Here is a 21,235-nt window from a genome sequence, read left to right on the forward strand (position 1 = left end):
AATTACGGAGTTAACCTTTATCTTTTAATACGGCCAGGACTCGATGAATCATTTTGAGGGGTTGGGACACGGCACTCCTCGTGAAAAACCAGGATGTTTTCGGTAATTCGATTTTCTCAGAAGGATAAAAGTGGATTATAATAAAAAAATGAATAGATTAAGAATTCGCCGGGATAATAAACGGCGACCGGAGAAAAGACCGACCAGCGAGAGGGGTTCGATATTTCCTATATAAACCCGTCACCACGCCCTTTGTTCCCCCACATATTAGCATTCTCCCTTCGCTCTCGCACTCTCGCTCTAACCTATTACACAAAGAGCCTCTCTCTCTCTCTCTCTCTCTCAATAGAATTCCTCTTTGGATTCAAGCACTCCCATAGAGGTAAAATTCTATCTCCAAACAGTGAATTTAATATTTAATTTTAAGTTTTAATTTTTTATTCGACTTAAAATGGATAATTTGTTTATATCAATCAGTGGCATGAATACGAATGAATCATGAGGTTGACCATCGGATTAGTGCCTCAATTTCCGAATGGGGGAGATATGAACATGTTCGATCGGTGTGAGAATGCTGGTTTTGTGTGTAGATTAGTGGGGATTAGGTGTGTGGTCTGGGGATTTGAGCTCTGTGCGAAGAGGGATTAGTTTTGAAGGTTGACTGCTTGATTTTTTGAAACCCTAGAAAACTAATGCTAGCTTAGTTGGTGATGTGGAGAGTATTGTGATTCGGAGGTTGATCTGTGATTTTTTTTTTTTTTGCTTGTTTAGTGATGGGAATGAGGCCTGTTCTATGTGATGCATATGTAATTGAGTATGTGAAAAGCGGGGTTTCTTGATTTGGTGCACTGTTACTCCCCGTATGTAGTTTTACAACAGGGTGGTGGCAAGGGCCGCTAAATCTTTTGGTTAGGGTTATATGCATACAGGTTCTGCTATTTGGTGTCATTGCTGGGTCTTAGTTAGCAATATGAATACCTACTAGAAGGTTAATCATGCCCATATCGTTTCCTGCTCTCTTGTATTCTCTCTGCACATTATATGCTTTATTTGAGTACTTGGCAAATGATAGTGTTGAGTGTTTGTCTTGGAAAACTTGATGCACATGTCGAAATTAAAAAAAGTTTCCATTTTTAGCACTATGCATTGTGAATTATGGTTTGATTCATTCCACCTATTAAATAGTCTTTAACTGAGTAAGATCTGGGTTTAAGGTTATTCTATTTTTTTTTTTTTTATTGCTGTGATTTTCAATAGGTAAGGCTTTATGCATCTGTCTTTAAAATGGTCTCGTATCCATATGTTGGCTTGCTTTTTAAATTTAGCCCTGATTGCTTTCTTAATTTCCTTTCTACCGTGCTTGTAGACTGGTTTGCTGAACTTGATCCGCAGAAACCAGCGGGCAATTAAAACTCTTTTTAGCAGTTTTTTGTGGATCCTTCTGCCTTGGGTCACTGCTGGCATGTCATGTGCATTTTTTTTAAAGAGAAAACTAGAAGAGCATCTTTTGAACCTGTTTTCAGACATAGTTTCGATTGTATGCATTTACTTATGAGATGGGTTCGCGTGGAAGGCCATTATTTGATCTCAATGAACCCCCAGCTGAGGATAGTGAGAGTGATGGTGTCCTCAGCTTCCAGCCGCAAAAAACACATCCATCTATGAATCGCAACACTGCTGACTTGGTTGCAGCTTCAACTGCTCCCCAAAGAATAACAAATAATCATACCTTTTCACATGCATCATTGGTATCCGGCTTTCAGCCTTTTGTACGGCCCAAACCTGCACATGGCCCTGAAATGGGTACTGAACAGAAGAGGGCTGGGGATAAGAATCCCAAGACTACCTCATTGTCTAAGTTAAGTAATGATGAGGAGATGAGAGCCTCACCTTCATTTGTTCAGGGTTCAGCAGAAGTTCCATCTGCTGAAAGAGAAGAAGGAGAATGGTCTGATGCTGAGGGCTCTACTGATGCATATGGAAACACAAGTTTGAGTGAACGGGGTAAAGCTTCACAAGAGCAAGGAACATCTGAAGTGAGGGATCGTTTTGCTTCCGGTCTAGCTGCTGACAATATCTCTTCTGGTGTCAAAGCTTTTCAAAGTATCAAGGATGAAAATAGTACCTGTGCTTCTTTAGAATTGGATCCAGATCCCAGTGATCAGAAAAGCAATAGTAGTCGAAATACAGAAGGAAATGCAAGAGGTGATGTGTCCTCAGATGGTCTGGAGGAACCTGGCTTGGTCCCAAAACAAAGAGAAGTTAAAGGTATTGAAGCGATCCATGCAGTTAAATGTGCAAATAATCCTGGAAAAAGGAAGATTGACCAGAAAAGGGAAGAAATGCTAGGCAAGAAACGCATTAGACAGACCATGTTTCTTAATTTGGAAGATGTCAAACAAGCTGGTCCTATAAAAACTTCAACGCCAAGAAGGCAGACCTTTCTGTCACCTATCACAACTCGTTCTGTGAAAGATGTCCGTAATGCTCCTCCGTCTTCTGAGCGTGTTGGAGAAAAGCAGAGTCAGCCAATGATACGGGATCAGAAACAACTTGATATAGCATGTAACGAAGGAGGCACCTTTTCGGAATCTACTGAACTCAAATCTGAATGTAACGGTGATATGAACTCTGGACTACTTGGTAGGCCTCGCAGGTTAAATGGTGAAACTGATTTTTCTGCGGAGGCATCCCTGCCACCCATTCCTAGACAGAGTTCATGGAAGCAGCCCACAGATTTGAGGCAGCCAAAGAATTTTCCGGTCTCAAATAGGAAGTCGGCTTTGATCAGTCAAAACTCCATGGATTCCAAATTGGGAAGCAAGAAACATCTTCCACCTAAGAAGCAAACTTCTAACATTACTCCATATCAGGACACGTCGGTGGAGCGACTTATACGGGAGGTGACCAATGAAAAGTTTTGGCATCATCCAGGTATAATGTAATCATATTTTTGTGTTATTCTATTGGTTTAAACTGTAATTATGTCTATTGGCTATTTATTTTCAACATTTGTGTTAACATGGAGTTTGATCTGTCATTCCCTATTTCTCATGTCAATGCTCTAATACTCTCCGATTATTATGTTTTTCAGACTATCTCTTATCTGAACTGAATTGATACTTAAAATTTCACCATGTAATTCTTATCATCATTATGTGCCTCTTTCCCATCATCTTTCTTGTGTTGTGCTTGTTTATTTGCATGAGTGACGATGATTGTTTTCCCTTTTTATATTTCGTGTTGTTATGAGATCTGAAGTTTTTGTGACTAATTGTCCATATCCTATATCTATTCAAAGTTGGAATTGCGGATGAAGTATGATTCCTTGCATGAATTCTGAGTGAGTAAAAGCTGGTGTTTTGTATTGCTCAGGCCCACACATAGTGAAGGGGGTCCAACTGTGAGGTGATCGTGTTAGATGGAAAAATATATGGGGTTATGGGGTCAATGTGAAATAACAAGGATATGATTTACTCTCCTATCTTATGCATTTTTATATTTTTGAGCATCAAATGCTTCAGAGGTTTTAGATTTTTTGGTTGTTTACAGTATAGAATGTTGTTAATATGTATAATTCTGCTTTCCCCCTTTATATACAGAGAAATAGATTGGGAGGTTTGGTAAATTCTAGTTAGCCGTTTCTTTTGTATACATCCTATGTACTTGGGTTATGTCTACTCTTCTATTAATAAAATTAATGATTACCCATCAAAATGTTTTTTTGATAAGTAATTACCCCTCAATTTTTTTTTTGATAAGTAATTACCCATCAAAAAATAGATTGGTAGTTTCTAACAATGACCTCTGCCCCTTTTGAAATCTATAGGAAATCATTAATCCATGCTACTTTTTTAAACTTATAAAAAAATAATTTCATTTTTTACCCTCCTAACCTGCTACTTTCCCTACTTTTAGCACACTTCTCCCGCGTCATCTTACAAATAACAACCCGTCCACCCTGTTTTGTAATAATTTCCTCTTCAGTTGTGCATTTATGAAAATCACTAATTTTATTGGATTGCAGCCATATCATATGTGCTTGTGGTTGGTATGCTCGAGTGTTTATCTGTCGAGTGTTTATCTGTATGGTCTATCAATTCTATTTTCATGTTCTTTTCTCTTGGTCGTTTCTTTGTCCTCCCTTGGAGCGTAAATTTGTCTTTGTTATGTGTGCAACTAATTAATATTTTTATGCATCAGAGGACACTGAGCTCCAATGTGTGCCCGGTCAATTTGAATCGGTAGAAGAGTATGTTAGAGTATTTGAGCCTTTGCTTTTTGAGGAATGCCGGGCACAACTCTATAGCACTTGGGAGGAGTTAGCTGAAACAGTTTCAAGGGATACACATGTGATGGTCCGTGTAAAGAGTATAGAAAGGCGAGAAAGAGGTAGCAAAAACTTTTCATTCAGTTAATTAGTTCCAATCTCAATTGAATATAAATAAAATGATGTTTACTCAGCCGTTTGGCCATTCTAGAAGATAATTTAAATTCAAATTTAGTAGAACCGTAGTAGTCCTGTATATTTTCTGCAACCTTCAATAGGCTGAAACATTCCTATAGGATTTCTCAATTTCATAAGCAATGAGTTTTTCTTCACTCATTTTTTTTTGCGCTGATGCCTTTTTTTCTCTCTCAACTGATCTAGTGCAGAAAATAATTCTTGCAACTTCCGTGGAGCTGTGTTTTAGAATTATATTTTTGATATCATATATTCATTTTCTTAGTGCTTTCACACATTCATGAATTTTATGCTAGACGTCAATGCTTATATAAGGAAGGTATTGTTGTTATTGCCCTGCTAATATCAACTAGTTGAAATGTTTCTTTATTGTCTCAGGATGGTATGATGTGATAGTCCTTCCTGCAAATGAGTGCAAGTGGACATTTAAGGAGGGTGATGTTGCAATTCTTTCATCCCCCAGGCCTGGAGCAGGTTTGATATGAGAATAGCACTTCTGCTTGTTTAACTTGTAGTATGAATCTTGGTGTTTTCATGTTACTTCTACCGATGTTAATTGTCATCATGTTAAGCAGTTAGATCTAAGCGGAGCAATACCTCCTTAAACGAAGATGAAGGGGAGCCTGATATCAGTGGACGAGTAGCTGGTACTGTCAGGCGTCACATACCTATTGATACTCGTGATCCTCATGGGGCAATCCTTCATTTTTTTGTTGGGGACTCATACGAACCTAATAGGTTTGTCAGAATGCTTCACTTTTCTTTCCGAGAGTTTGATGGTTCTTGAATCGCTTGTCACTGAAATTTTGTTCATGGAGTTGTAAAGTGTATGCACCCGTTGGCCAATATGTTGACAGAATGTTTTTTTATTGTTTTTTCCAGCATGGTTGATGATGATCACATTCTGAGAAAGCTTCATCCCAAGGCCTTTTGGTATCTAACCGTGCTTGGTTCTCTTGCAACGACGCAGCGGGAGTACATTGCATTGCATGCATTTCGCCGTCTCAATGAGCAGGTGACAATATGAATTTATTTTATATGGTCTTAATGTTTTATGCTATATAGGAATGTTTATACAAATAGAAGCTTACAGATAAGTCTTCTGCAGATGCAAACTGCAATCCTTCAGCCTAGTCCTGAGCACTTTCCAAAGTACGAGCAACAGTCCCCTGCCATGCCTGAATGCTTCACTCAGAACTTTGTTGATCATCTGCATAGGACGTTCAATGAACCTCAGCTAGCAGCAATTCAATGGGCTGCAATGCACACGGCTGCTGGTACAAGTAGTGGGATAACAAAGACATGGCCCTTTACTCTTGTTCAAGGACCTCCAGGAACAGGTAAGACGCATACAGTCTGGGGAATGCTAAATGTCATCCATCTGGTCCAGTATCAGCACTACTACACTTCTTTGCTCAAGAAACTAGCACCTGAAAGCTATAAACAAGCCAATGAGAGCAATTCTGACAATGTTGCTATGGGTTCAATTGATGAGGTTCTTCAAAACATGGACCAGAATCTCTTCCGTACACTTCCAAAACTTTGTCCAAAGCCTAGAATGTTAGTCTGTGCTCCTTCAAATGCTGCAACTGATGAGCTTCTTGCCCGTGTTCTTGATCGTGGATTCATTGATGGTGAGATGAAAGTTTATCGGCCCGATGTGGCTCGAGTGGGGGTTGATTCACAAACCCGTGCTGCCCAGGCAGTTTCTGTTGAGCGGAGAACTGAGCAACTTTTGGTCAAGAGCCGTGATGAAATTTTTGGATGGATGCACCAGTTAAGAGGCCGTGAAGCTCAGTTGTCTCAGCAGATAGCTTGTCTTCAAAGAGAACTCAATGTTGCTGCTGCTGCTATTCGTTCCCAAGGATCTGTTGGCGTTGACCCAGATGTTCTTGTGGCCAGGGATCAGAATCGAGACACATTGTTGCAGAACCTTGCAGCAGTGGTTGAAGGCAGGGATAAAGTTCTAGTTGAGATGTCTCGCCTAGTTATTTTAGAGGCTAGGTTTCGTGCTGGTAGTAGCTTTAATTTGGAAGAAGCCCGTGCTAATCTTGAGGCAAGCTTTGCAAATGAGGCCGAGATTGTTTTCACTACTGTCTCGAGCAGCGGCCGCAAATTATTTTCTCGTCTCACTCATGGTTTTGATATGGTAGTCATTGATGAGGCAGCCCAAGCCAGTGAAGTAGCAGTCCTACCTCCCCTTTCACTTGGTGCAGCGCGGTGTGTTCTTGTTGGGGATCCTCAGCAGCTCCCAGCAACTGTTATCAGCAAGGCAGCTGGAACATTGTTGTACAGCAGGAGCCTTTTTGAAAGGTTCCAGCAAGCAGGATGTCCCACAATGTTATTATCCGTGCAGTATCGAATGCATCCTGAAATCCGGGATTTCCCTTCTAGGTACTTTTATCAAGGGCGCCTTACTGACAGTGAAAGCGTTGCTAAGTTACCTGATGAGGTTTACTACACGGACCCTCTGCTTAGACCTTACATATTCTATGATATCACCCATGGACGGGAATCTCATAGAGGTGGATCTGTCTCTTATCAGAACATATATGAAGCGCAGTTTTGTCTTCGTTTGTACGAACATCTTCAGAAAACTTTGAAATCTTCTGGTATAGGGAAAATCTCTGTTGGCATAATAACACCGTACAGGCTCCAATTAAAATGCCTTCAACGTGAATTTGAGGAAGTCTTAAATTCAGAAGAAGGGAAAGATCTGTACATCAATACTGTAGATGCTTTTCAAGGCCAAGAACGTGATGTCATAATCATGTCTTGTGTGCGTGCATCAAGTCATGGAGTTGGATTTGTCGCAGATATCCGCCGAATGAATGTTGCTCTTACTCGTGCTAGAAGGGCTCTTTGGGTATGGTTTTCTATTATTCCTTTCATCCAAGCTATTACACAAGAATCTGCACTCAGCCCTACATGTCCACCATACCAAAATGCATGATTCTAGGTTTATTTTCTGATATCTTACTTGATGTTTTGACAGGTGATGGGGAATGCTAGTGCCTTGATACAATCTGATGACTGGGCTGCACTGGTTGCTGATGCAAGAACCAGGAAGTGTTACATGGAAATGGATTCTCTCCCAAAAGATTTTCTCATACCCAAGGGCCCAGCTTACACACCATTGCCAGGCAAGGGATCATCTAATACGAGGGGGTTGAGATCAGCGGGTAGACATAGACAGTTGGATATGCATATGGAGTCCAGGTCAGGGACACCATCAGAAGATGATGAGAAGTTGAGTGGGTCACTGATAGCTAGGAATGGGAGTTACCGGCCCTTAAAGGCATCGATGGAGAAGTCTTTGGATAACTTTGATCAATTAGGTGATAAATCTAGAGATGCCTGGCAATATGGCACACAGAAGAAGCAAAGTTCTGCTGGATTTGTGGGGAAGAGAGAGATGTAGGTGTTGATTGTTGGGTGCAAATTATCTTAGTGCCTTAAGGGGGAGCTTCAGTGTTAATTAATTTTATAATGCTGTGATGCTTGCACCTATTGTCACAGAGCACTCGGGGGGAAATCTCTGTATGCTGAGCTGGTGAGTCAGACACTTTTGATTTGTATCAAGTTTGGGCTGAACCGGGTGGCTGATTCTTTGTGGAGGGAAAAAGAGGGTTTTGGAAGAGACACCTGTCAATCTGCTTGGAAAGTTCGTTCGCGTTTGTGCAAGAGCTGTTTTGCTCGAATTGAGTACGTGATTTCTTGCAACGAGCCAGATGCTCTTGGGTGGATCGGGGGAAACCATACCACACCCCTAATCAACCAGCTTACCATTGGACAAGGTAAGAGATCTTATAAGAGATGTTCTTCTACGATGTTAACACAACTCTGTCTCTGTGGATCTAAGCATATTGCACTGTCTTTTGATACATGTCATCTAGGAATCCAGTGGTGGCCTCAGAAAAGCTGTAGCCTACTAGAACCTCTTAGTTGCATCTCTTTTTACATTTGCGGTCAAATCCATCCCAAGTTGCCTTTACATTGATGACCTAAATTGATGTGGGACTGGGGAAGCTTCCTGCCATGGCCCTATCACTTGTGGTTCTCTTCTCAGACGTACAGTTTACTCATTGGCTCTTGGGTACTCTCATACATTATATTGCTTTAGTTTAGCAGTTCACATTTTAAAGATGGTATGTACATTCTTTGGACATGCAAATGCAAATTACAGGGCATTGAGTTGCAAATACCCTGTTACTGGATGACATCTGAAGTGTTGTATAAAATTTTGGTGCGTTTTTTTAATCTCCTTCCTTCTAATTGTTCGAAGGAGAAGCAAAATGACGTAGCTGCCTTGGTGGAAGGAAATACACAAATTTAAAATTTATGTACAGAGATGGAAGGGAAACACTCCCCTTAATTTTGGAGGCATTTGTGATGTCGAATGACTTGTACATACATCTTTACTAGTTGAATCATACATAATTCTTTTTTGATCAAGTCTCTTGAATTTCTTCAGATCATTAGCCAGTTTGAATGTGTAATTATTTTTTTTCTAGCAATGCTCTTGCCGGGTAGAAATTTTAATTCCAATTTTGTCTTTTATAACGACATTGCACTTTTATATAGGTGGTAGATGTAGATATCCGTTTTTATATAGAGTAATGTTAGATATAGTTTTAAGGTATATAAGTTTCACGCACTCTGTGAAAAAAATGTGAAATCTACCATTAAAAAATAATTTTTTTTTTCCTTGTAGATAGTAGATTTACTCATTTTTCAATAGAATGCCAGAGTTTGTATATCTTAAAACTACAAATATCGTTTTTTTTACATATCTGTATGTGGTAGATGCATCCACTTGAGATGGAGGCAAATGTAATGGGTAGATTATAATTGCATTTGAGTAGTGACGTGATCTCAGATATTTTGTAAATAATAGTGAAAAAATAATAAAAAAAGAATGTTAAAATATTAAATAGTAATGAAAAATAGATGAAAAAATAATAATAAAATAATTAATAATAGTGAAATATTCTGCTACTACACAAACTTGTCCTATATTTGCTTGTATTCTCTCATCTGGATTCGCATTGGGATATGGATGAAGAGTGGCAGTGGTCCATAAGTCAGGAAATCCTGACTGTAAGCAGGAACCTTGTTTATGTGTGTAATCCTATATGTTTATGTTTTTACATGAAAGTAATAAAAGGAAAAAATAGATAAATAAATAATGGTGGTAGAGTCATTGGAGATTAATTTTTCTTCTAAATTTAGAATCCAACATACGTTGTGTTAATAGATGTTGTTGATGTTATTATTATTACTATAAGGGATTTATTCCCATTACTTAGAACATGCTGGGTTTCTAACCATTACCCGGCTCGAGAATGCTGAATAGTCAACAAGGCAGGTCAGCCTAACAATCAGTGGATGCTTTCAGAACCCAAAAATTTGCATGAAGCACAAAAAAAAAAAAAAAAAAAATGGAAGTTGAAATAAAAATGAAGAGCAAGGAAAGAAGGGAAAAATCAAACAACAGCGGGCAAAAAATCAGTTGTAACAGCTAAATGCTCCGGTTTGTCTCCTTAAAAACTTGTGTAAATTCTGTTTTACTAACACAATTATTTTTTGTAGTACGAAAATCGACTAGTTTCAACTGGCAAAGTCAACTCCACTAAATGAGAACCCCATCAATAACTTACTGCCTCACGAGGCAAAAAGGGAATTATAGGCTTAAAAGGTTGCCTTATCCCTCTCGCGGTGCGGGGTGGCCAAGGACATAATCTTCATCAACAGAATCTTCAACAACGAAATCTTCATCGAATGAATCTTCACCAATAAAAACTAACACTCTGACTATGCAGGAAAAAGCAAACAGAAAGAAAAGAGAGAAGAGAAAAACGAAGGAAGCCAGCAGGGTGGGCTAAGAAACTTCAAAGGCTAAGCAGCTAGTGGGGTAAAAAATGTTAAATTGGATGCCAACGAGGAAGGCCGGAAAACTTATAAGGCACGACTGGACACGGCTGCCCAAATAATGATTAAGACAATGGCCGTACTCCAAGAACGACTATCCATAGAGGATAAGCAAGAGCAGCATGACCGGCCAGCGGGGTAGGTAGGAGCTCTATGGACGCTTTTACCACGATCCCCCAGGTCAACCGCACAAAAAAAAAAAAAAAAAAAGAGGCAAAGACGAGATATGACAAACAAGATATGTACATTAGTTAGTGTGTATATATATACAAACCGCTGAACAACAAAATGTGGATACATGTGTAAAAACAAAAAAACAAAAAGGTATGACGAAACAAATAAAATCTTTAAGTCTCAACGCCTGGAGCATCGGTCTCAATAGTAACATGAGCAAGTTGGTCGACTCAGGGGTAACAAGAACAAGGTCGGTTAGCTCCACTAACGCTAGCACACGTATGGTGGGACCAGGGAAAGCATTTGGCATCAATTTCTTTCCCAGTTTACGATTGGTTTCAAAGGATGTCTCATTGGTGGGAATCTTAGCAAGAGCGAGCCGTTGAAGTTACTTGGTGCAAGATCTCGAACACAGCTCCGGACTCTTCAGAAGGAATGCCCGCATTGATCTGTGAACTTCAATGATACCGTGTCCCCACGCCTCGTCACGAAGCTTTGGGAACCACCTTAGCTGCCCTTGTAAGGAGAAGGTGGCACCCTGAAGATTTTGGTTCAGTTGCCCCAACCAGTTCCTCTCCTCCTGCGCCCGAGATAAGTCACCTTGAGACTTTCATTAAGTTGCTCTAGTCGGGTTCTCTCATCTTCCCACTTCTGCTTGCTTTTCCTTTGACGGCGCTCCAGCTTCTTCGCTCTCTTGCGCTTGCTTGATAGGTCGAGTCTTGTCCTCTCGAGTTTGTGCTTCAACTGTTCCCTCTCCTTCAAGCTCTCTTGAATGACGACCTCTTAATCTCCACGATGGAGGCTACAAGCTGAGAGGTGCCCTGGAAACATAAAGAAAAGACTAAGAAAAAGGAAAGAGAAGAAAGTAAAAGGCGGGAAAGAAGCGGTCGAACCTCATGAAAAAAGCCTGATAGGTACTCAACAACCCGACGAATGGCTTCATCTCGGCTCCCCTCCAGGGCTAGCTAAAACAGAGAAGGAAGGGCTTCCGCAAGGCCTGCAGACTTAGGCAATTTCGCAGAGACTTCAGTGTGAGCAGGTGGGTCTCCGCTCAAAACCCCCGGATGGGGGCCGATTGTAGCATTTGAAAGAAAGTCATCCCCCGCTAGACACTTAGCCTGGGCGAGTGGTTCATCACTCGGACTCTCACCGGCTGCATCACCTACAGTGCATCCGCATTCGGCTGAAATATGCCGAAAGAGACTCCTCCTATCTGGGAATGCGCCTTGAATAGAAGAATCCACAGTAAGACTCTTCGAAACCCCGAGGATGGCAACATTTAGAGGGGACTTACTTCCTTTATGATCTCCTGCCTCCTTGCGGTTGCTAGAAGTAACCTCTACCCCTTCATCAGCTACCTCAAGAGAATAACTCTCGATAGCCGAGCAGGACAAAGAAGGATGGGAGATCCGTGAAGAAGAATGTTGTCTCTCATCAGGAGTAGTATATTCGAAAATGCTTTAAAGGAGAGCGTCCATCCCAACCTCGCCCTCGGACGCCTCAACAGTGACTACCGATAATGGCATCACGGGAAAAGTACTCGTCGGCTCGCCCGCCAGAACTGGCGCTGGGACCGCCACTGTAATGGGATGGCTAGTCTCCAAAGTAGTCAATCCCTGCATTAAGAGGTCCTGTACCCCAGGAAGAGGCCTATCCTCGGCCCGAACACTCTCCTGACGAGCTTTCTTTCCCTTATCCGACAAAGGAAGGTCCGAGAAACGCTTTCGAAGCGGAGTGACTTGGGGCCGCGTAACAACCGGCCTATTATTAGAAGGAAGGTGTCACAGGGGAGGCAAAGAGCTCCTGAGATTCTCCTTTCTGACCGGCCTATTATTAGAAGGAAGGTGTCACAGGGGAGGCAAAGAGCTCCTAAGACTCTCCTCAGAAAGGAGAATCTCAGGAAAACACTATCAGGATGGTTTTGCACCCATTCTTGCACGATTGCAAGACGCTTCGCTTCGTAAGGCTGTCGGATGCAAGGCCTTATTTTCCAAAAATTTTCCCTAGTCTGTCCATATGGGAAACTCTTGGCGATTCACTTGACCCACCAGAAACTCCCATTCGCAGCCAGATACAAAGAAGAACTTGGGAGACCAGTCTTTCACCTTCTAGTATTGTGGCTCCAAGGTGACTCGAGCATGAGATGCCTTGAAGCTGCATACATTCCCCTTTAGGCGTAGCACCCTGTGGGAAGAAGAAAGTCACAGCTAGTAAGGTCTGCGTCATTTGAAAAGGATTCCAACAAAGCCTGCCGCTAGATAATGCTACAGCAAATCAATAATCTCCAGGTGTTTGGATGCAGTTGGGAAGGAGCCAAGCCTAGGTGGTCCAAAAGGTCATGGATAGGGTGAGGGAATGACAATCTCAAACCACATGAAAACATGGAAGCGTATAGGGCTACCTTACTAGAATGGCCCTTGCATTGACGGCTCCCTCATCGGGGCCAGGAACTTCGAAGGAAACAGAGTCTAGTACTTGGAAGGTAAGGGCAAAGGAGGCTATCGTTGATTTGTTGGTAGTCGAGCGTCATCCGCTACCCAAAAATAATGACCCAGTGTTAGTAGAGCCCCCGCTGGACATGTTGGGTTGAACAGATTTTTCAGAAGCCATCAATACTAGAACACGAAGTAGCAAATAAGACTGGTCGAAGAGAAGAAAAATCAAGAGAACTAGAATGGCAGGACAATCACAACGCAGTGGGTGGAAATCAGGTCCCAGTCCCACATTTTATAAAAAGAAGGTGACAATTAGATTCTCATGAATCATATTGACAAGGATACTCGTCGTTTCAGTTTTGGGAAATGTGGTTTAAGAAGCAACGCCAACATGAAAGCCGCCTGACACCCATTCATTAATGAGGTTGAAAAGATGTAATGAAAAGGTAAGCCCATCATGGAAGATAGGAACGCCGTCAGAAACATCAATACGCAGAAGCCTCCCGAATCTCAGGAAGTCTAAATAAAGTTCCCGGCCTTGGTAAGGAGGCGGGACAGAATCGTGATAAATCTCCACTGTACTTGTCCGATGAGAATTAGCGGGGTAACTGTAAGGGGATTTTCCCCAGAAGGCCCAAAAGACCCTATCAAGCCTGGCCCAGAGTAGAAAGCCATGAACTTGGCCTACTAGGAGTATCCTCTGTACATAACTTGCAGGAGGGATGGTGCTGCAAAAGATGAGACTCGTCGATCTGATGACCCCTCGAGTAGTGTCCAGTCCTCGAGTGCCCGCCCACATGACATGCGTGACTTATGGAGAACTGTTGATCTACTAATAGAAAAGGCATGAATGGACATAAGGAAAACAGACTAAGAGGAAAAGATTGGAGAACCACGCCGCATTAATGGTTCTGCCACTTGAACAATATGTCACATTAATAACGTCATCACAGAGCCATGTCGTATTTAAAGATTCTGACAAAAGGAACAACACGGGGAATGCAGACTTCATGAAAGAAGGCACGGTCTGCTCCTCAGGTCTGTAGTACAAATAGCAGATCCTAGGTACTAGAATATCTCTTTTATCCCTAGACTTTTTTACTTATTTACTACACTCCAATAATTTTTACTAACTTTGGCATTGGAGGTTCCCCGGCCCCAAAGCCGCCATTTCAAAGCCACACTCTTTTTTACCTTATACATGGCCCGCTTTTGAAGACCTGAGTTGTCGGAGTTTGGTTCAAAGGCATGAGAAACATGACATTAACAGAGGGGAATCGGGGTTATGGTACTTCCAAGCTTTTTCTTGAGCAGGGAGACATGGAAGACCGGGTGAATGTGTATTGTTTTTGGGTGTTGTAAGCATTATGCCACAACGCCGACACGACTGAGGATTTATAACGGCCCATAAAAATGGGGAGACAACTTCATACTCTTCATCTGAGCCACTGTTTGTTGTCGGTAAGGTTGTAGCCGAACATATACCCATTCCCCTATGTCAAAAGATCTCTCATTTCTTCTCAAATCTGCATAGTATTTCATCCACTCTTGGGCTTTTTGTAGGTTTTGGCGTAACAATTGAGAAATCTACTCACGTGATTGAAGGGTTGAGTCCACGGCCTCCATTTATGAGTCTCCTGGTAGGTAGCTTATTAACTTGGGATGTTGATAGCTGTATAGGGCTTCAAAGGGAGTTAAGAGGGTAGATGCATGCTTGGAGGTATTATACTACCACTCGGCTAAAGGAAGCCACACTACCCAATCTCTAGGTCGATCACCAACAAAGCAATGTAGGTAGTTTTCTAGGGGTTCACAGCCTCTGTCTGGCCGTCTTTTTGTAGGTGATAGGCAGTAGAGAAGGCTAGTTGAACCCCATGTTGTCTGAACAACTTACCCCAGAACTTACTGGGGAAGGACTTGTCTTGGTCAGAAATGATGGTGTTAGGCATACCATGTAGTTTGAAAACGTGTTTAAGGAAGAGTTGGGCTGGGGTAGTAGCTGTGTATGGATGAGTTAAAGGTATGAAATGGCTGAATTTGGTTAATATTTCTATGACCACCCACAAATAGTCAAAACCTTTGGAGGGTGGTAGACCCTCAATGAAGTCTATTGTGAAACTTGCCCAAGATCAAGAGGGCACTGGCAATGGCTATAAAGTTCCCTTAGAAGAGTGTTCTCCTGTTTCACTCGTTGGCACACATCACAACCCTTAATGTATTCTTTTATCTCAACAACTTGAGTTTGAATGTTTTATGGTGGGTATGTACAACCTTTGCTTGTAATAAAGCAAACCATCCTTGTAGCTGTATTTAGGCCCCAACTCTTGATTCCTCCACTTCTGCAAAAGAACCTGCACTTCTGGATCATCTAAATACAATTGTCTTAATTCTTCCAACAATTCTAACTTAGGTACTGAGACCATGGTTAATGTTAGGGCTACTAGACCAACTTCCTCATGCCTCCTAGAAAGAGCATCAATGACCTTCTTCTCCTTCCCTTGTTTGTACTCTACTAAGAAGTCATATCCTAGTAGCTGGAGCACCCATCTTTGCTGCATGGGTGAACCAACTTTTTGATCCAACAAGAACTTCAGCCTTTGGTGGTCGGTTTTGAATGTAAACTGAGATCCCAAGAGATAGGGTCTCCACCTTTATACAGCCGAGACCAAGGCTTGTAACACCTTTTCGTAAGTAGACATGTGTAGTGTCCTTCCCTTCAAAGCTTGGCTATAATAGGCAATAAGACGTCCTTTTTGCATCAATATAGCTCCCACTGCCTTGCTCGAGGCATCACATTCGATAGTGAATGGGTGTGAAAAGTCCGGAAGGGCGAGGACATGTGGATTCATCACTGCCAGTTTCAAGTTGAGGAAGGCCTCCTCATCTTCTTGATTCCATTGAAATCCATCCTTCTTCAATAAGCTAGTTAAAGCTACAGCTATTCCTTTATAAACCTTTATGAAGCGCCTGTAATATCCAGTTAGACTTAGGAAACCACGAAGGCCCTTCATAGAGGAGGGTCTTGGCCACTCTTCCATTGCCTTAAGTTTTTCCTGGATCAACCTTGACCCCCTGGGCAGAAATAAAATGCCCCAAATATGCAATCTCTGAGCTGCCAAATCTGCACTTGGACAATCTTGCAAAGAGCTTGTGTTGTCTCAGTGTGTCAAGAGTGCTTCTAAGGTGCAGTTGGTGCTGCTCCATATTCCTACTATAGACCAAAATATCATAAAAAAACACCAATATATACTTTCTCCGAAAAGGCCTGAAAATAGTATTTATTAAACTTTGGAATGTGCTAGGAGCATTGGTCAAGCCAAACGGCATGATCAGAAATTCGTAATGGCCTTCATGGGTACAGAAGGCCATCTTAGGGATGTCCTCAGATTTGATACAGATCTGATGGTATCCAGATCTGAGATCTAGTTTAGAAAATATTGTAGCTCCACTTAATTCATCCAGTAGTTCCTCAACAACTAGTATATGGTATTTATCCTTGATTGTCACACTGTCGAGGGCCCGATAGTCAACACACAACCATCAAGACCCAATTGCCTTCCTTACTAAGAGCACAAGGGATGAATAAAGGCTTTTGCTAGGCTGTATTACTCCAGAGATTAGTAGTTCTTTTACAAATTTCTCAATTTCATCATTTTGAAAAAATGGATATCAATATGGTCTGACTGATATGGGTTTTGTGCCAAAGTGGAGTACAATAGAATGATCATGGGATCTATGTGGGGGCATGATGTTTGGTTCAGAAAAAATATCTTGGAAGTGGTGTAGGAATTTTTGCATTTCTGAGGATGGTTGCTGCTCTAAGTGGGCCCCTTTCCTTTTATTAATTGCAGTAGGACCCCTTAGCACTCCATGATGTTATTGCCAGGTAATCTCCTTTCTTCAATGAATTTCGGGATAGTGAGCCCTTTAAGTTTGACTTCCTTTCCTGCATGAGTAAATTGCATTAGTAAACTTTGGAAATTCCATCAGATGGTACCAAGGGTTTGGAGCCAAGAGACTTCAATACCATGTCACAACCTGCTAGACTTAGAATATAAGCTCCAGTGTCAAAGAAGGTCCCTTGTATAGACAAGGGAATCTTGGTAACCATCTGTGTTTGGTTAATTTTTTTGGATTGGAAGTAGGGTTTTGGGTGGTTTGGGTAGTTCTTGAAGTCTAGTTGGTAGTTTTAACAAGCCTGGGTCAGGGTTGTAAGGAGATGTCCATTTGTTTGGTTTCTTGCCAAGGCTATGTTTTCGTCTTGAATCTTAGCTAAACTATAAGCTGTGAGTAAATTGTGAGGGTGGAACATCCTAATAAGGAGCCTAATTTTATCACTCAAACCACTTAAAAAATAACTTAACTTGTAATGATCCGAGAGGCCCCTAAATCGATTAGACAAGTTTTCAAACTGGGTTTTATACTCTTCCACTGACCTCGTTTGTTTGAGCTGTGTGAGGGCCTCCATGGAGGCATCGTAACAATTGGGTCCAAATCTAATGAGCAAGGCCTTTATAAATATATCTTAATCTTCTAGCAATCCCAATTCATCCAGGTCTTGGAACCATGTGAGGGTCTTACCCTCCATGTGGAAGGACGTGCGACGTAAACGATGGTGTGGCAAAGTGTTATGGAAGGCGAAAAACTGATTCACCTTGTAGATCTAGCCATTAGGGTCATCACCATTGAAAACTGGAAAGTCTAACTTGATGGATTGATTTGTACTTCCCCACCTGACATTATCATCTCCTCATTTTTGAATTGATTGCCCTCTTATGTTTCCCCATGAGTTTGATTCTTGTTGTTCCTTTGCAGCTCTAAGGTCAAGGCTATCAATTATTGCTTAATGCCTACATCTCAAATTCAATGGTCTTGAACTGAGTCTCCGTGTTCTTTTTCAATGTATTCAAACCTTCTTGTAATTGTGAGAGTTTTGCACCCGCAGGCATGGTAGGAATGCATGAAGGATGGCTTTTGATACCACTTTGTAACAACGTGAAAGTAATGAGATTTAGAAATGTCTCACTTAGAGGGTGAGAAGCCTCCAGAGGTCGAAGAAAAAAAAAGTAAATTTGATTGATATATTCTTCATATAGAATACATCCCATGCATCCTCCATATACTGGAGATTCTAACAAACTGATAAAGGTAAATTTAGGTAAAGGCAGATAACAACTCTATCCAATAGGAATAAAGTACAATGATTGAAATAGTAAATAAAGTCTACAACATCATATCCACATGGACACTTTGCTCAGCACTCCTAATAACCCTAGCTTTGATCTCAGTCGTTCACCAAATCAACATCCCACAACCTTCTTCTAGTTTAGTTACCTAGCATTGTCTCCTTCTAGTTTAGTAATAGTTTAGTTACCCAGTGTTGTCTCCATCTAGTTTAGTAACTCTTCCCAAATGCTGGCTTGTAACAGAGTCCCTTCTGGTTCAAAATATCTTGCCCAAGACATGTTGCTGAGAGGCAATAAATGCTGAAGAGATATAAATTTAATTTCTTGTTTTATCCTTTTTTTTCGGTACTTTTGGCATGCATTCGATGGGAGTATTACATGACATCGTAAGCCACAACCGAGCCATAAAGTAGTTTGGTCACACACCAACCTCCTCTTAATAAAAATATTTATACATATAAACACTTTTAGTTTCAAAATTATAATAATTATAATAGACTTTATTTTTATATTTATATTTTTTACATTGCACAAATAAACTAATTTCTTAATCGAACACTGGTAAAAAAAATTACTATATATATATATATCTGTTTAATTGCTTATTCCTGTAACAACGTGAAAGTAATGAGGTTTAGAAATGTCTCACTTAGAGGGTGAGAAGCCTCTAGTGGTTGAAGGAAGAAGAAGAGTGAATTTGATTGATATATTTTTCATACGGAATACATCCCACGCATCCTCCATATACTGGAGATTCTAACAAACTGGACATAAAGGTAAATTTAGGTAAATATAGATAACAACCCTATCCAATAGGAATAAACTACAATTATTGAAATAGTAAATAAATTCTGTAACATCATATCCACGTGGACCCATTGCTCAGCCTTCCTGATAACCCTAGCTTTGATCCCAGCCGTTCACCAGATCAACGTCCCACAACCTCCTTCTAATTTAGTTACCCAGCGCTGTCTCCTTTTAGTTTTGTTACTCTTCCCAAACCCTGGCTTGTAAAAAAGTCCCTTCTGGTTCAAAACACCTTGCCCACAAGGTGTGGATAAGTGTTTTTCAGATATTCTGTGAATAATAGTAAAAAAGTAATGCTATAATATTAAATAGTAATGAAAAGTAGGTGAAAAAAATAATAAAATAATAAATAGTAGTGGAGTATTTTATCACTACCCAAACTAGCCCTATATCTGCTTGCATTCTCTCACTTGGATTTGCATTGGGATATGGATGAAGAGTGGTAGTGGTCCATAAGTCAGAAGACCCTGATTGTGTAAGCAGTAAGCCTGTTTATGTGTGTAATCCTATATGTTTGTGTTTTTTTTTTTTTTTTTCATAAAACATAAAAGTAATAAAATGAAAAAATAGGTAAATAAATAATGGTGGCAGAGTCATTTGGAGATTAATTTTTCTTCTAAACTTAGAATCCAATATATGTAGAGTTAAGGGATGCTCCAATTGATGTTATTATTATTATTATTATTATTATTTCATCAAGGAATACATGTTGTTGCCGAGAGGCAGCAAATGGGGAAGAGATAAATTTAATTTCTGTTTTTATCCTTCTTTTTTTTTTTTTTTTGTACTTTTGGCATGCGTTCGATTGGAGTATTACATGGCATCGTATGCCACTGCCAAGCCGTAAAGTAGTTTGGTAATGCACCATCCTCCTCTTAATAAAAATATATATACATATAAACACTTTTAGTTTCTAAATTATAATGATTATAATAGACTTTATTTTTATATTTATATTTTTTACATTGCACGAAAAAACTAATTTCTTAATCGAACACAAGAAAAACAAAAGTTACTATATATATATGCTTAATTGCTTACTCTTGTAACAACGTGAAAATAATGGGATTTTGAAATGTCTCACTTAGAGGATGCAAAGCCTCTAGAGGTTGAAGAAAGAAGAAGAGTAAATTTGATTGATATATTTTTCATACAGAATACATCCCACGCATCCTCCATATACTGGAGATTCTAACAAACTGGACATAAATGTAAAATTACGTAAAGACAGATAACAACCCTATCCAATAGGTATAGACTACAATTATTGAAATAGTAAATAAAGTCTGTAACATCATATCCATGTGGACCCTTTGCTCAGCACTCCTGATAACCCTAGCTTTGATCCTAGCCATTCACCAGATCAACGTCCCACAACCTCCTTCTAGTTTAGTTACCCAGCGCTGTCTCCTTTTAGTTTAGTAACTCTTCCCAAATGTTGGCTTCTAACAAAGTCTCTTCTAGTTCAAAACACCTTGCCCACAAGGTGTGGGTAAGTGTTTTTCAGTTTGTGAAACCCTTCCCATGTCACATCCTCGTCTCCTTGTTGGATAATTCAAATCCGTTACTTGGCTGGTTGTCTCCAATCAAAACAGTAAGCACTAGTGAAATGCAATAAGCCTGAGATTGTTCATTCGGGCCGAAAAATGCATCACCCACAAGCCCATATTCGGAAGCGGGTTTGGGTATGGGACCCGGATACTAAATCTTAAACTTGATACCGCACCTAGTTTTTTTTTTAATCGTACTAGTTATTTTAATCACTACACAAAGCTGCATGGTCTACCATAAAAATTGTATGAATTATGCAATGCATTAAAATTGCATAACATGAAATTTGTGATTTTGGTTGAATATGAGGAATTAATTATTAATTAAAAGGAGCTGCAAGAGACACGAAGGGATTTCACAAACTAACGTGGCACAGTACAGTGTGCCATGCCATTTGTTTTCATTTTTCCCCTCCCCTCCTCCCTCATTTTCTGCTCCCTTTCCATAACCCTTTAGAACCCCATCTGTGTAGCCCAACGTCGCCGCAGCCCAACCATTTTCTTCATTCCTCATTGAAGTCGTTGCCCCTCGTCGGTAGGTACATGTGTAATAGCATGCCAGAAATTCAATGGATGAATTTATTTAAACTTTAGGAACGTCGTGAAAACTCTATAAATGTCTCACAAATCGAGAAATCACATAGGTTTTTAGTCTTATTGCTTAGTCAGTTTCTTACTCACTTTGGT

The 21,235-nt window shown here is 40.5% G+C and overlaps 1 protein-coding gene across 2 annotated transcripts; it reads left to right on the forward strand.

The window, feature by feature from the left end:
* Nucleotides 1–273: 273 nt before the first annotated feature.
* Nucleotides 274–8,938, forward strand: LOC109012524 (uncharacterized ATP-dependent helicase C29A10.10c-like). Of its 2 annotated transcripts, XR_004798552.1 has the most exons (9): nucleotides 274–382; nucleotides 1,367–2,934; nucleotides 4,204–4,392; nucleotides 4,844–4,939; nucleotides 5,041–5,203; nucleotides 5,348–5,480; nucleotides 5,574–7,331; nucleotides 7,461–8,262; nucleotides 8,362–8,938. XR_004798552.1 is itself a non-coding variant. In XM_018994227.2 (8 exons), the coding sequence occupies exons 2-8, from the start codon at nucleotides 1,557–1,559 to the stop codon at nucleotides 7,884–7,886; spliced, it is 4,143 nt and encodes a 1,380-aa protein (XP_018849772.1). In that variant the 5' UTR covers nucleotides 274–382; nucleotides 1,367–1,556; the 3' UTR covers nucleotides 7,887–8,938. The 2 variants fall into 2 exon arrangements, 1 of the variants encoding a protein (XP_018849772.1); XM_018994227.2 differs by having other exon boundaries at nucleotides 7,461–8,938.
* Nucleotides 8,939–21,235: the final 12,297 nt, after the last annotated feature.

The sequence above is a fragment of the Juglans regia genome, chromosome 16, assembly GCF_001411555.2.
Source record: "Juglans regia cultivar Chandler chromosome 16, Walnut 2.0, whole genome shotgun sequence".
In the NCBI taxonomy this organism is placed as follows: Eukaryota; Viridiplantae; Streptophyta; class Magnoliopsida; order Fagales; family Juglandaceae; genus Juglans; species Juglans regia.

Coding starts and splice junctions, on each gene's coding strand:
- LOC109012524 (XM_018994227.2), top strand. CDS start 1,557: ATGGGTTCGCGTGGAAGGCCATTATTTGATCTCAATGAACCCCCAGCT. Junction 2,935..4,203: donor AAAGTTTTGGCATCATCCAG/GTATAATGTAAT, acceptor TTTATGCATCAG/AGGACACTGAGCTCCAATGT. Junction 4,393..4,843: donor TATAGAAAGGCGAGAAAGAG/GTAGCAAAAACT, acceptor TTATTGTCTCAG/GATGGTATGATGTGATAGTC.